The 15183-nt window shown below is 48.5% G+C and overlaps 1 protein-coding gene across 1 annotated transcript; it reads right to left on the bottom strand.

The window, feature by feature from the left end:
- Window positions 1–1442: 1442 nt before the first annotated feature.
- On the bottom strand, window positions 1443–4224 carry LOC125532566. The gene is made up of 5 exons (XM_048696585.1): window positions 3675–4224; window positions 3301–3569; window positions 3141–3187; window positions 1637–1897; window positions 1443–1499 (listed from the first exon to the last, which is right to left on the bottom strand). The coding sequence occupies exons 1-5, from the start codon at window positions 4193–4195 to the stop codon at window positions 1443–1445; spliced, it is 1155 nt and encodes a 384-aa protein (XP_048552542.1). The 5' UTR covers window positions 4196–4224.
- Between the last annotated feature and the right edge of the window lie 10959 nt (window positions 4225–15183).

Here is a 15183-nt window from a genome sequence, read left to right as displayed (position 1 = left end):
GCATCCCTAGCGGCTCGTGAGCAGTTGAATGGCTACCTCGACGGTGCGTCCTGCAGCATGTCAACGGCGTCCCCGACGGCTTCCGCACGCTTGTCTGCTAGCATCCCAGGTCATCCACGGTTGAACCTCCCTTAACGTCGTCGCACGCCTACTCCCGTGGCTGACTATGTCACCCACCCACAGATCCATCCAAATGGGCTAGCTAAAGAGAACAGAGGATGAAACGAGCGAGACGGATTCATGAATTTGGGCTACAATGTAGGTAATACAAATGATATTAATAATTAACTACAAGTGAATAGGGGATTCTTAAATTATACCATGTATGTATAGGAGGGAATCTGACCAAACTTTTCCATCCATGGTCCATTACTTCTCCTGGCATTCAAGCTATGGCCTATTTTCTTGAAAAGGAAAGAAATGGTATATATATGAAGCTGTACCTTCTGCAATTCCAGAATAAATTATTGATTGCTAAATCAATGAGACGAAAGAAATGGATTCATGATAGGTAGTCAAACAAAACCGACAAAGATTGCAGACGATCCCTAGTAATAATTTGATACAATGCTTCACATCCGCGAAAACGTCTGATCCGTCCGGATATAGAATCCAGAATCCTCTCTGCTCCGCATTCCCTCACGCCCGAACCAAACAAAACACGTATTCAGTAGAGAATATAGTAAGCAGCGCTTTCTGATACTGAAAGTCGAAAACGATACCAGAGTGCAAACCAAACGACTCCTAAGACTATGTAGAAGCCTGGCACACACAACATCTAATTAGAAAAACAGTCTATACAAATAGATCACTATGCTTTGACTAGAAGAGTTCTATACTGGCTGGCTGGTTTTGCCATTGGACCAGCATGCCCATCAGTGAAAACTCAAAACCTTTCAAGCAAAATTGACATGTATTCTGTCTGGAGTAGCAATGTGGAATATGATAAAGCTATGTCAGGGAACCCTTTGAAGTTAAAAATTTCAAGATAATCTAAGCCATTACAGGAAACACACATGTGGCGACATAGCCTATATATTGTAAGTAGAAGGTAAAATAAATTAGGGAGAATGTAAAAAAGGAAAAGCAGGAACAAAAAGTTAGATCATTTTTACTGTCTTTCTTTTGAGCAGTGACAAATCACAACAAAATATGTTTTTTAGCACAGAAGAATGTCCATATGAACAAATAATGTACATATGAGCAGTATTTTTTTTCTTAATCTCTCCTTTTTCATCGGTTTTCAATGGAAACAAAGAGGATCTGAAATGCAACTACTTCTCACAAGCCCGCCAAAAGATTAGTCCAGTGCAACTGTTAAGCTAGAACGTGTCCTAGCTAGCAGGAACAAAGTTGTAACAGGAGCATGAAGGATTTTCTAGCGCCGAAATAGCCAAATCTCAAGGAGCAACAGTATATGATATGTTGTTGCAGCAGAAAAGTTAATTTATCTGCCGCACTGGCTGCACATTAGGAACTAATTCTAACATATTGATGCACTGAAAATTCAGCGACAATGACACATGATGCCAGTGTAGAGTATGATGGAGATTGGGGGAATAGATTGCAAGAAAATAACAGGCCGCAACCGACGTTGACAATGAAAAAACAGAGAGGGCGGTAGTGGGGCTCTCACCCGATCCACGTCGTCATCATCGCCGTCGCGGCAGGAGGATGCGGCGGGCCCCCTCCGCGCGCGCCTGCGGATCCGGTGGCTGGCGCCCGCGGCCCTGACGACGTCATGTATCTCCCACAGGCTGGCGCCCAACTTGCGCGCGAACGCCCCCGACGAGCTCCTCCTCCCCGCGTCCGTCGGGGGCTCGTCCGACTGCGGCAACGATGCCTCGAGCTTCCAGGACGGCGAGGAGCGATGGGGCGGCGGCGGCGGCAACCCTAGCTGAGGTGGGAAAATGAGAGAGAGAAAAGGGGAGGAGGAGGCCGGACGCGTTTTTAAGTTTCCCTTCGGCACAGTAAAAAAACATGTGGCATAGTCCTTCATCCGCCGTTGTAGCGACTGTTAAAGGGTTTAATTATTCCAGTTCAAAATATGTTTTGTGATCCCTGAAAATATGACATTTTGTCTATTAGTCCAAGGTAAGTGAGACAACATGTGAGCCAGGAGATTGTCAACAACAAAAGAGTTTGACAAATTCAATTTTTCCAGATAATCTTACTAGTAACGACAATATACTATATGTCTAAGAGTGTGATCCTCACTACTTCTTATTATCTCAACATTCGTGCTTCCACATTATTATAATTAATGTAGCTGTCAGATTATCCATTATAGTTCAATCTAGCTTATCCACTTTTAATTTTATCTAATCTTTGTGATCCCCACTCTTAAATATAATTCTCTCAACCTTACTAGCTTATCCACATTATCATAATCATAGCTGCCAGATTATTGTGATCCCCACTACTTCTAATTATCTAACCTTACTAGCTTATCCACTAGCATCCGCCCGATGTAAAAATGATAATCCTCTACCATGCAACATGCACTAGTGGATTTTAATTGGATTTTAAATCAGAGATACACTACAACCCACTACCTATTTTTTTCTAGACATGTAACCATGCCACTTCAGCAAGTCATGCATGCAAGTTATAAGTTGCAATTTTTTCATTAGTATATACATGCAACGTTTCCTTGCCACATCACCGGTCCATGCATGCAAGTCATCATTGATTTTTTGCATTAAGTTCTGTGCTCTCATGGGCACGTAATATGTGTTTGGTGCTTGGAGCATACACATATAGTTGATCCTTCACATTTTTCTTAAGAAATGACCCTATTTTAATTTAATCTATTTTTTTCATGTATACATCATTTTGGTTTAAGCTTCATAATTTTTTAATGTTTTAAAGTGTAATTCAAGAATACTCTTACATTTTATTTTCATTAGTTTATCATTGTTTACATAACACCTAGTTATGCACTTCTTTTCACGACATTATCGAACAACGTGCGGGGTATCATCTAGTTCCATTAACACGGAACATCAAGACATTCACTTTTTGGGTAGGAGGAGTGCTTAATAAAAATGTGAACATATAACTTAATCGGGGTATACGGTCATATTTCCCCATAGACTACCGGAACCAACTGGACCGTTTTGATCTTGCTTATATTCTACCTTAACAGCAAAAGTGTCAGGAAGTCTTGAATGATCCCTCCCATCATCTATTAAACATATGCGCATACAACAAAAATATATGCGAAGTTTGAAATAATTTATGCATATAAACTCAATTGGTAATTTGAAATACCTAACTTCCAAAATAATTAATTAATACCTATGGTTCCAAAAGTCGCAGCATGTAGCGCATTTTGGCCATGGGGTCCACTGTATGAGAGATTTCCATTGCTCTTGTCATGTAGGGTCCGTGCGATACTATATCTTTGAAGTGAAATTGCTAGGTACAATGGGGAAGTGCCTTCTTTAGGATAATTGGCCAAGTCAGGATCAGCCTTCAACAAACAAATATCCTGATTTCCAATACGGACAGCATCATGCAAGGCTGTCTCCTTAAGCACATTCTCCTTTCTCAGGAACTCGTGGAACCTGTTGCAACTTTAAGCAAGTCCAACAAGAATAGAGAGCATTTGGAGCTTACCGGCTCTGGCGGCACAGTGCAAGGGAGTGTCACCCTTATTATTCACTACAAACAGGAGGTCTTGGTCCCTTTTGAAGATGATGATTGCACACTTCAAGAATTCCTTGCCGTCCCCATGGCTGGCAACCACATGCAGTGCGGTGTCCCCCTCGGCAGTGACGCCGTTGAGAAGTAGACCAGCCGTGGGTGAAGCAGGCTGATCAACCACATTTTCTACATCTTCAGAAGCTTGTTGCACCGTCAATCTTCCCTTGGTGCTATTGCTGGTAGGATATCCCACGAGCAAATCAAGAAATACCTGAGTAGGCTGGACCATTGGTGGTGCTTGTTTGTCTTCCTTGCTGAGAAGATAATTCAGTGCCGTCCAGGAGCCAACACTCGCCGATGCCAGCAGCAGGGGATTTATGGTCGCCGGCTTCGTGTCCCCGCCAGTGGCAGCAGGGGAGACATTACTGGAAGACATCACCCCCAACTGCTGGGCATCCCAAAGACCAACAACCAGAGCATTTGACGAGCTATTAGCTACGACGCCTGTGCTCGACGCCATCACCAATATCGGGTCAGCCCTCTCCATTGCACTCTCTGCTTAGGAACTACACAAGGTATGGCTGGAGCTAGTTGTGTGCTCTACTACTATTCAGGTACACCCTTAAGTATACAAAACCTGTAAGAAATGCAGCCAAGCCTCCTCCATTAGTTGAAGACGTAGTGAACGGTATGCTGACTAAAGTCTCCTCCGTTTGTCTTGTTTCTTGGTGGTGAGCTGGTGGCTCTTAAATCGAAGCACATAGCTATCAATTGTCCGCTCTTTGTGTTTTTAGTACTCGTCGATTGTCGATCGATGAAGTGGACATAATCTATCTTCCCAATGACCTGGAGATGCGGAAGAGCATATGACTGATGCTTTTTTTTGAAAAGGGGGGACTCCCCGGCCTCTGCATCAAAATGATGCATACTGCCAACTTATTAAACAAATAAATAGGTTCAACAAGGTCTTCAAGTCTCAAAATGAAAAATAAAGGAGAGCTCACAAAGAGCTAGAAGGGCGAAAACAAACTCGCCAGAAAAAGCCACAACCGGCTGACATAAGAAAGATATGTAAATTAATTGTCTATCCTATTACATGACCGACATCCAAACCGTTTGAAGATATCCCGTGCTACCATCTCCCAGCAGATAGATCCAGTAACCAAACGCTCACTGGCCTCCGTCGGAGTAAGTAGCGACCACATACGGATCAACGCAGTGGCTCAGAAAATAACCTGTAAAAAATGAATATTTGTTGTTCTGTTAAAAACCAAGTCATTTCTGCAGTTTCAGACTGCCCACAGTAAAGCACATACTCCTACGCGAATGTGCCTCGCTGTTTCGGGCCCTATCCCGTTAAGCCACGTTCCAAATAACGTGTTGACAGACCGCGGTGGAGTAATGTTAAAAACAATATGAACTGTCCGCCAAAGAACTTTGGCTAACGGGCAATCAAGAAAAAGGTGTTTGATAGTCTCATCCCGATCACAGAAACTACACCTAGTAGGTCCTATCCAATTACGCTTTGCCAAATTATTCTTGATTAAAATTACTTATTTATGGACAAACCACATAAACACTTTGATTTTTAACGGAACTTTGACAGCCCAAACATGTTTGGAACTAGGAATTGAGCTTGAATTGATAACATCAACATACCTTGATTTAACAGTAAACTCTCCAGACCTAGTAAGTTTCCAGCGTAATGCGTCGGGCCGTTGAGATAGTTGAACCTCCATCAGTCTACCTACTAGATGGAGCCATTCTTCCCAACGGTTGCCAATTAGCGTCCTGCGAAACTGCATATTAAGTGGAGTGGATTGAAGTACCGTTGCAACGAATACCTCACGTTGTTGAACAATACGATATAGCGACGGGTATTGAATGGCAAGGGGGGTCTCTCCGAGCCAAGTATCCTCCCAAAATCGCGTGCTAGCGCCATTGCCAATAATAAACTTTGTCTTATTAAACAAGGTTACTTTGACTTTCATAAGCCCTTTCCAAAAGGGCGAGTCAGACGGCCTTGCTGTTACCTGGGACAAAGTTTTGGAATGAAGATACTTGCTACGAAGGAGCTGCGCCCAAGTGGCATCAGTCTCTACCGATAACTTCCACAACCACTTGCTGAGAAGACATCTGTTCTTGACCTCAAGATTCTCAATACCAAGACCCCCTTGGTCTTCCGGTCAACAAATGATATCCCATTTGGCTAGTCGGTATTTTCTTTTGAGTTCATCGCTCTGCCAGAAGAAACGTGATCGATAGATGTCCAGTCTTTTCCTAACTCCAACTGGGACTTCGAAGAACAACAAAAGAAATATAGGCATACTCGTGAGAACCGAGTTAATCAGAATTAATCAGCCCCCGTATGACATGAGCTTGCCCTTCCAGCAACTCAGTTTCTTTTCAAATCGGTCCTCAACGCACTTCCATTCTCCGTTTGTTAGCTTGCGATGGTGAATTGGGATACCTAAGTATGTGAAAGGTAAAGTTCCCAATTCGCATCCAAACAATTGCCTATATGCCTCTTGTTCGTCATTGGCTCTACCAAAGCAGAACAATTTGCTTTTGTGAAAGTTAATCTTTAACCCAGACAATTGTTCAAATAAGCATAACACCAGCTTGATGTTTCTCGCTTTGGCCAAGTCATGCTCCATGAAGATGATTGTATCATCGGCGTACTGTAGGATAGACACACCTCCATCAACTAGATGAGGTACCAAGCCTCCCACCTGTCCAGCCTTCTTAGCCCTTCCTATCATAATTGCCAACATATCAGCTACAATGTTGAACAAGATAGGAGACATCGGATCCCCTTGTCTCAGGCCCTTATGTGTTTGGAAATAATGACATATGTCGTCATTCACTTTAATTCCAACACTCCCTTTTTGCGTGAACGATTCTACCTGGCGTCGCCAGGCTTTATCAAAACCTTTCATATGCAAGGCCTGTTGAAGGAATGGCCACTTGACTTTATCATACGCTTTCTCGAAATCCACCTTAAAAACAACTCCATCTAATTTTTTTGAGTGAATTTCGTGGAGCGTTTCATGAAGGACCACCACCCCTTCTAGGATGTTTCTGTCCGGCATGAAAGCAGTTTGGGACTGCTGCACCACAGAATGCTCAATCTGTGTGAGTCTATTAGTCCCGACCTTGGTGAAAATTTTGAAACTCACATTGAGAAGGCAGATCGGCCTGAACTGTTCAATTCTCACAGCCTCCATTTTCTCAGGAAACAATGTTATTGTTCCAAAATTTAAGTGAAACAACTGAAGTTGTCCAGAGAATAGATTATGGAACATTGGTAACAAGTCCCCCTTTATAATATGCCAACACTTTTTATAGAACTCCGCCGGAAATCCATCCGGCCCTGGAGCCTTATTGTTTTTCATCTGCGCAATAGCTTCAAACACCTCTTTCTCCGTGAACGGGGCCACCTATCATCAGCAGTGAGTTGAGGCACATCCTCAATACTGGACTCATCTAGGGACACACAATTATCCTCCGGAGGACCAAACAACTCCTTATAGAACTCGGTAATGTATACTTTTAGGTTATCCTGACCTAAAATAGTTCCTTCATCTTGTTCAAGCTGAAAGATTCTCTTCTTTCTGTGCTTGCCATTAGTGATCAAGTGAAAGAATTGAGTGTTCGTGTCCCCCTGGACAACTTTGCGGACCTTAGCCCGCAACGCCCACTTTAATTCCTCTTGACGGAGAAGCTCTTTCAACCTCATCTCTGCTTCTAGCTTAGCATGAAGCTCCGTGGCTTGCAAAATTGTGGATTCGACTTTTAAATCTAGGGACTGAATAAGTGTAAGGAGTCTTTCTTTTCGACCTTATAAATCCCACTAAGGTGCTTAGCCCACCCACATAAGAAACTTCTCAAATGCCTAATCTTATTCTGCCAGCGCTCAACGGAAGTCCTACCTCCTGCATCCTTAGCCCATTCCCTGGCTATCAGATCCAAGAAGCCTTCACGTTCAAACCATGCCAGCTCGAATGAAAAGGAGTTTTTGTTTCCCACGTGGTTGGGCTCACCAGAGTCCACGAATAAAGGCGTGTGAACAGAGATGCCGCGTGAGAGAGCCTGAACTGTTACCAAAGGGATTTCTGTTCCCATTCCGCTAGGACTCAATCCAGCTTCTCAAACATCGGGTTTGGCAACGCATTAGCCCAAGTAAATTTTCTACCGGAAAGCTCTATCTCTCTCAGATCCAAGCTTTCAATAATGGTATTAAACATAAATGGCCATCTTCCGTCAAAATTATCATTATTCTTTTCCTCTCTCCTCCTGATGATATTAAAGTCACCCCAACTAAAATTGGGAGCTGCTCAGAACCGCAAATTCAAACAAGATCCGCCAAAAACTCGGGTTTAAGCTCGGGTTGCACGGCACCATAAACCGCCACCAGAGCCCAGTTAAACCCATCTGCTTTGGACCTAACCCGAAACTTAACCGCGAAGTCACCCATCACAACACTTCGGACTTCCAGCGAATCGCATCTCACTCCAAGTAAGATCGCACCCGATCTTCCTCACGGAGGCAGGCAATTCCAATCGAAATTTACACCACCCGATAAAGTACTGAGAAACTGGGGCGCAAAATTATCTCTACCAGTTTCCGAGTGAGCAATAAAATCTAATCTATGCTCGATAGACGCATCTGCAAGAAACCTTCTTTTAGCCAAGTCTTTCAGACCTCTGCTATTCCAAAAGATTCCTTTCATCTTTCATCATGAAATTTTTTTGTAGTACGAATCCTAGCACTCCTACATACCGTTGAAGCAGGATAAACCTTCCGCTTCCACTTGCGTTTGGGTTTGCTATGGTCCTCCACCCGGTCCTCATAACCAGGCTCAGTGGATCGAACTACAGTATCTTCTAAAGAGGCATCGTCTTCCTCAGACTCGGGAATAGATGGTGCAAGATCCGCACAAAAATTATCGAGCACTCTGACACCCAACGCATCAATATCTGCATCATTCATGGGTTTTACCGCTGCTAAATTTCGAATCGTTTCTAAAGCACGTTCCGCTTCCAAATCCAGGAGGTCATTAACAGAGTTCAAAATTTCACTATCATTTCTACCTAGTGAAACTCCTAACTGATTTGCATTATAAATAATTTCATTATTAGAGAAATGCAAAATGGAATTGGACGTGTTGACCGACATATCAGTAGTGATCTCGATATCACGAAGCTTGGCCGCCCGCTTGGCGCACCTCAGCTGCATGTCATCAACATCCTACTGGTCCTGGAGACGGGAGCTCATCCGCCTCCCCTCAGACATAGGATCCGGAAATGCCTCCAAACGCAATGACCTCCTCCCGAGTGGCCCCGTTAGGGACGAGGCCTCTAGTCCCACCCCCAACGCGCGGCCAGGTCAAATCACCCAGAGGGGCGCCAGGCTCCGCAGGCGCCGGCACCGGCGACCTCGGACAAGGAGAGCTCAGGGACGCCTGCCCACGCTCCCGAGAGGGCGCGACCGCCCCTCGCCCAGGAGAGAAAGGGGCCGGGGCCTCCTGCCGCGACCCGCGCCCAAACACACCAGGAGAGGAAAGGGCCGCGACCTCCTTCCAAGGCCCCCCTCTCAAAGCTGGTGTGCCGCCGCTCGTCACCATAGACACCTCTAGCGCAGTCCTCAACTCTGGTAAGGCATCAGCATGAGATGGGGAACGACCTGCCCACCATCCTCCCCCCCCTCAATTGACGCCAACGGCGAAGGGGCGGAAGGGGCCACGTGCCCACGATCCTCCCCCCCCCCCACCGAAATCATCAGAGGCGCATCCGTCTCGAAGCTCCCATCGACAGATCCATCAGCCACAACAAGATCCAAGGGAGGGAGCGTGCACTCTAGCACGCTCTCAGACTCCACTCGGTTGCTCCAAAGCCGAGGAGGGGCAGAAGCTGGCTCAAAAGAACCGAACCGCAGAGTGTTCATCGGCACCGTACCCGAAGGAGCAACCCCTGTCCCGGACGTCTGTGGTGTAGCACTGGGACCATTGCACGACTCATGCACAACATCCTCCCCTCGCGCTGCCGTGTGATCTGATCCATCATTCCTGTCATGCATGTCCACATCTGTCCCAGCCACAGCCTCACCAAAAAGATCTGTATCCTCAAACTCTATCTCAAGTTTAAATACCTGGCCCCTATAAGTCCACTTGACCACGTCAGGTACAAACTCGATATTGAGGACACTCACCAACAGTCGGGCCACCCCGTTAGCTCGGGTAAAGGCCATGTCCACTTTTTTCGTTTTCCCAATGAGAATTCCCAGACTAGCTACCACCCGTGCATCCTGAAGCGGCTTGGATGGAGCACCGGAGAATCGCAACCAAACCTGAGTAAGAGGCGTGCCCTGCGGCTCAACTCTTTTCCACTCATGGAACTCGAGGGTGCACTACGTACCAGGAACCTTACACAGCCCAAAACTCAGAAGACGCTCCAAGTCCTCAGTTGTAGGGAAATCGACCTTGTATGAGTTGGCCTCGAGAGGAGAGAGCTCCCATGGAAAATCACCCGGAACTAACTCACTGAGCCTGTGAATAATCTGCGCCTCAGACACATTAGCCTTCATGACCTTTACAATCCCCGTGGTTGTGCTCTGAGGCTCCTCGGGAATCTCCCTCGCACTAGGAGACTCAAAGAACATCAGCTCAGCACAATAAACACCATAGATAGTAATATTCGGCATCTGATCACGTAAAACGGGGCACTCCCCCGTGTCATGTGCTGGCTTGAGACATGTATCACATAACTCAGTCGTGCACTCAGCAATGAAATGGTCTCTCTCTCCACAACGGTAGCATAGCATCTTTTCCTTCTTTCGAGCCCACCTCGAAGCTCTGTCCGCCTCAGACCTATCAGTAGCATCAGTGGTAACGGCAGGCGGTGGCTCAGTCACAGGTATGTCAGCGGTAGCCAATGCCGTCACCGCGTCCAAAACCTGACCGGACAAATCCGGCGTCCGGCCAGAAACAATCACCTCCGAGGATGCCGTCGGCTCGACAATGACAGATGGCGGAGGTGGGCGGTACCGGTTCCGACCACCGCGACTACCGCGACCACAACGATGACCTCTGTAGCCACCTCTCTGCCGGTAGTCAGGGCCAGAAACCCCCTCAATAAATCCTTCAGGGGGACCGTAGAACGGTTTTTCAGCGGTGCCATCACTCTGCCAAGCGTACCCACGCCCGCCTCCCGTCGACGAGGAACCATGATGTTGGCCTTCCCCGTAGACGTCATATCCATCATCGCCCCAACACCCACACGGAGGGTCCTGGTCAGCATATCCGCCACTAGCATCTCTGGCCGCGTCAGTACCACGACCTCCGGCGTGAGCATCCGACGCCCTGAGCTGACCATCCCGCGGCACGTACTGCTGCTGCACTTGCTGCTGCTGCATGTTTTGTGCATGCGTGGGCGTGCGGTGCTGAGGGGGCCCGGACTGGGTAGGTCCAGCCCGAGCTGGGGGCGCTGCCTTGGACGGCGCAGCCTTGGCCATGGGCGGCGCGGCCTTAGGCGGAGGTGTGGCCCTGGCCAGCGGCGGTGGGGCAGGCCTCGGCGCTGGAGGCGGCGGCTTATGAGGGGGCGGCGGCTTTTGCGACGGCGGCGGCAGACCCCTTCCACGACCCGCCATAGCCCCCGCAGAGATCGATCGGAGAGGCGAAATCCTCCTAGCGCGACCCGGCGGCAGGTTAGGAAATCCCGGTCGAGCAATCCTCCTGATCGCACTTGCCTTACGTGCATGGGTGGACACAGAGTCCAACACCAATTCATGCACAGGCCCATGGGCAGCATCCAGCCTCTGGGTCACGGGCTGGGCCTCATACCCAGTCCGCCCCGGCCCTAGACTTGGTCCAGCGATCTCCAGCCTAGCGTCAGCGCAAATTTGAGCCAGACGCACGCATCGCGCCGCCCGGATAGCACCGGGACGGACGGCCGGCGGCGGCGAGTGAACCTTCGCTGGCAACACTTTTTTTTCTTTTTACGGGTGACCTTTGTCCATCCATCTGCCGGAGAGAAATCTGATAATGTAACAGGCGGCAAACTTACCTTAGGAATAGGCCCTTTCCATGACTTGATCTCCATGGCCGCCGCCGGCCTCGTCACGGGGCTCTTGCGCTTGCATCTCTCTCTCGGTTTGGACGAAGGCGCAACCACCTCTGCCCCCAAACGACGACGACGACACGGTCACCTTTGGGTCTTTGGCAGCAACCGAGAGAGGAACCTCGACATCCTCTTCTTCGTCATCAACAAGCACCCAGAGCCTTCCTCCAATCCCTGGATTCGGTCTCGTGATTTGATGCTCCGAAGTAGTTAGATCAACTATCTCGATCTGCTCTTGTTAGGATAAATCCGAGGCGCTCCGTCAATCTACCGAGAATCAAGCAATCACACAAGCACGACATCGAGATTTGTTAACGAGGTTCACCGATATGGCTACATCCCGGGGCATGACTACGGGCGTACCTCCCCGTGACACCGTCACTATAGCGCACCCCGGCCACCCGGGCGCCGGCACACGCCGCCGGCTCCCCCGCGTACCCGTGCTATTATGTTGGCATAGGTTACATCGTGTGTCTAGCCCCCGCTATATATGAGAGGTCTAGGATATAAGTGTCCTACTAGGACACGACTCCATATCCTATCTAAACACAATACAACTACAAGTCCAACTGTAACCTACCTTGTACAATAATATTTGACACAACTCTAACAAACTCCACCTTGGCGAATATTCTTCACCACCTTGAATTCGCCCGTGCGTCGAACCTCCATGTACATTGGACTTGAGATACACCATGAGCACCGCTGCTACTCCCAGACTCCATGTGACTCCACCTGCAACTGTAGTCCCTTCTCGTCTTCATCACAGTCAACACTCGAGCAAAAATTAAGTTCCGCATTACTCTATTTTGTGCTCTCAACTTCCGGAGTATCCGTTCAACGCAATCACACACCGATCATTAATCTGCGTGAAAATGAACAACTCACATATTGGGTGTCACATATAAGAGTTACCTGAACTCAACATCACCGCTCTTTCATGACCGTTTGTCTGAAAGTTGAAGGAATTTCACCGTCGCCCTGTGTCACTTTGAGTCAAATTCACAGTTGTCTCATCCTTTTTCCCAGATAGTCTCTGACATGTCCCATAGCTATAGCACTCCGCCTCCTTCTGCCTTGTCATCCGCACTTTGCCATGTGCACTGAACACAACAGAATATATGGCCATGTACTCTCTTAGCTTTCGACAATTTTAAACTCTCCGCCACTTTCTCAGATTCTCCATGGTCAACTCCTGTCCATCTTCCGGCACCGATAGACCCAGTCACCAAATTGAATCCGGTACTCGTCAACACTGCTTCAACACCCCTGCACAATTTGTCTGACCACATGTCTGACCACCAGTGCCTTGGCCTGTCGCTGTGTCCCGTGCTTACCGCATGCCTCGCCGCTATCATCGCGTCGAGCCTCTGCTGTCCTGGTCGAGTCTCCCGGGTAGCTAGCCCACACTGCCTCAACCCCCACTGCAGAGAACCATCGATCATCACCGACCGATGCCGAGTATCACGTCTCCATCAGACCACTGGTACCCAGTCCGATCCACGTGTCTCTCGCTATCCCGCTGAAATAGGCTTCGACTCTCCGAATTCTTACGCCGTAGCCCCTCCATCAGCACAGAGTGTAGTCATCCATCAGACTCCAACTCCACCTTCAACATGACTCCATGTAGCTGCGCTATGCTACCCCACGCCCTGTCGTCTTCAAGCTCGTATGTGTACACAACCTTGAATCAACCCTGCGCCATAGTTCGTCGAAGCCGCACAAGCCCTCAGGCCTGCACCACGTGTTTCCACGCCCCAGAAGTCAGCCACCATCAGCATCACGCTCCTATGTCGTCGTCGCCGAAATCACCGCCGTCTTCTGCATTGACCAACATCCACGTCGATCCATCAGACTGTCCAGTCCGACCCAGTCGAACTTATCTGACTGCATTCATGCTCCACCCTGCGTCATGTCCGTCCGCACATCCGTGCATTGCTTGACGCCCTGTGTTTGCATGACCCTCTCACGACGCGCTCCAGACTCCTTCTGAGCCTTATACGCACGTCGTCGTCCTTGCCGCACACGCTCCAAGCCCTCCTGGCAAACTAGACCCACTAGAAAAAATCTACCATGCAAAACTAACCCTGATGATCTGTATGCACAATTTCTTTTCCTTGTCTTCATCTGCTCATAGCTTCGCATGTACGCTCATGGACCTTTTTTTCCTTAACAAAATCTCGTAACCTTTTTTCTCTTCGGCTATGCATGTCAATCAGTAGCTCTTGCACAACAGCCTCCACGCCCCGCGGGCTACACGCCTCCAGCGCTAGGCCTTGCGCGCCTGAACACAGCATCCACGTGTCCGCGCCTGGACCCGCCCTGCCCCGCCTGGGCCAGCCTGCCAGCACCTATTGGCTTGCTGTGCGCACGACACGTACACCCGCCTCGCCTCGATCGCTTCGAGTTCGATTCGATCTCGCTGAGACTCCCAACGCTGCATGATTTGGCCGCCATGCAATCCGCTGAATCGATCTGCTGCAGCCACCTGGTCCGATTCAACCAGCTGCCACGCCCTGCTCTGCTTGCACGCGTCCCCATCGGATCCAATTGATCTCGCCGGAAGCCCTCGCACAGAACACGTCGCCGACTGCATTATGCCACCGATTGGCCGAAACCAATCTGACGATCACCAAAGTCGCCGATAACCTGCTGCCTTTCGCTGATTCTGTCTGCTTTCTGATTGCTCTCCCTCACGACAATCTCTGATCGCTGCCCGACGTCGTGCTCATCTACAGCCGCTCTTCATCGTGCTCTCCTCTAGATCAACAACCAGCGCTCTTCTCGAACCTTGCTCATGATACCACTTGTTAGAATAAATCCGAGGCGCTCCGTCGATCTACCGAGGATCAAGCAATCACACAAGCACGACACCGAGATTTATTAACGAGGTTCACCGATATGGCTACATCCCCGGGGTATGACTACGGGCGCACCTCCCCGTGACACCATCACTATAGCGCACCCCGGCCGCCCGGGCGCCGGCACACGCCGCCGGCTCCCCCGCGTACCCGTGCTATTATGTTGGCATAGGTTACATCGTGTGTCTAGCCCCCGCTATATATGAGAGGTCTAGGATATAAGTGTCCTACTAGGACACGACTCCATATCCTATCTAAACACAATACAATTACAAGTCCAACTGTAACCTACCTTGTACAATAATATTTGACACAACTCTAACAGCTCCTCCCCGCTAGATGAAACCTGCAAGCACTCAAGCACAAGAATTTCGAAAAAATCAATATGCAAACGCATACCTGTTTGAATCATCTCATCATCATTCAGGTACCGTCCGGCAAAAATGGCATGCTCCTCATCCCTCACCGTCGTCCAACTTGAGTGTGGGTGCACGTAAACGAAACCATCGTGCCAAATCTCCATCCTCCGGTCATCTTTGAACCGAATCCTCCAACGC

Source organism: Triticum urartu, chromosome 1, assembly GCF_003073215.2.
Source record: "Triticum urartu cultivar G1812 chromosome 1, Tu2.1, whole genome shotgun sequence".
Taxonomy (NCBI): domain Eukaryota; kingdom Viridiplantae; phylum Streptophyta; class Magnoliopsida; order Poales; family Poaceae; genus Triticum; species Triticum urartu.
Note: the sequence above shows the minus strand (reverse complement) of the source record. Positions and strands in the feature narration are given on the sequence as shown.

Excerpts from the sequence above, each read along its gene's own strand:
- LOC125532566 (XM_048696585.1), bottom strand. The coding sequence starts at position 4,195 with ATGGAGAGGGCTGACCCGATATTGGTGATGGCGTCGAGCACAGGCGTC. Across the intron at positions 1,898-3,140 it reads CTGACACTTTTGCTGTTAAG|CTAGGGTTGCCGCCGCCGCC; the intron begins GTAGAATATAAG and ends TTCCCACCTCAG. Across the intron at positions 1,500-1,636 it reads ATGATGACGACGTGGATCGG|TGCATCAATATGTTAGAATT; the intron begins GTGAGAGCCCCA and ends CTGAATTTTCAG.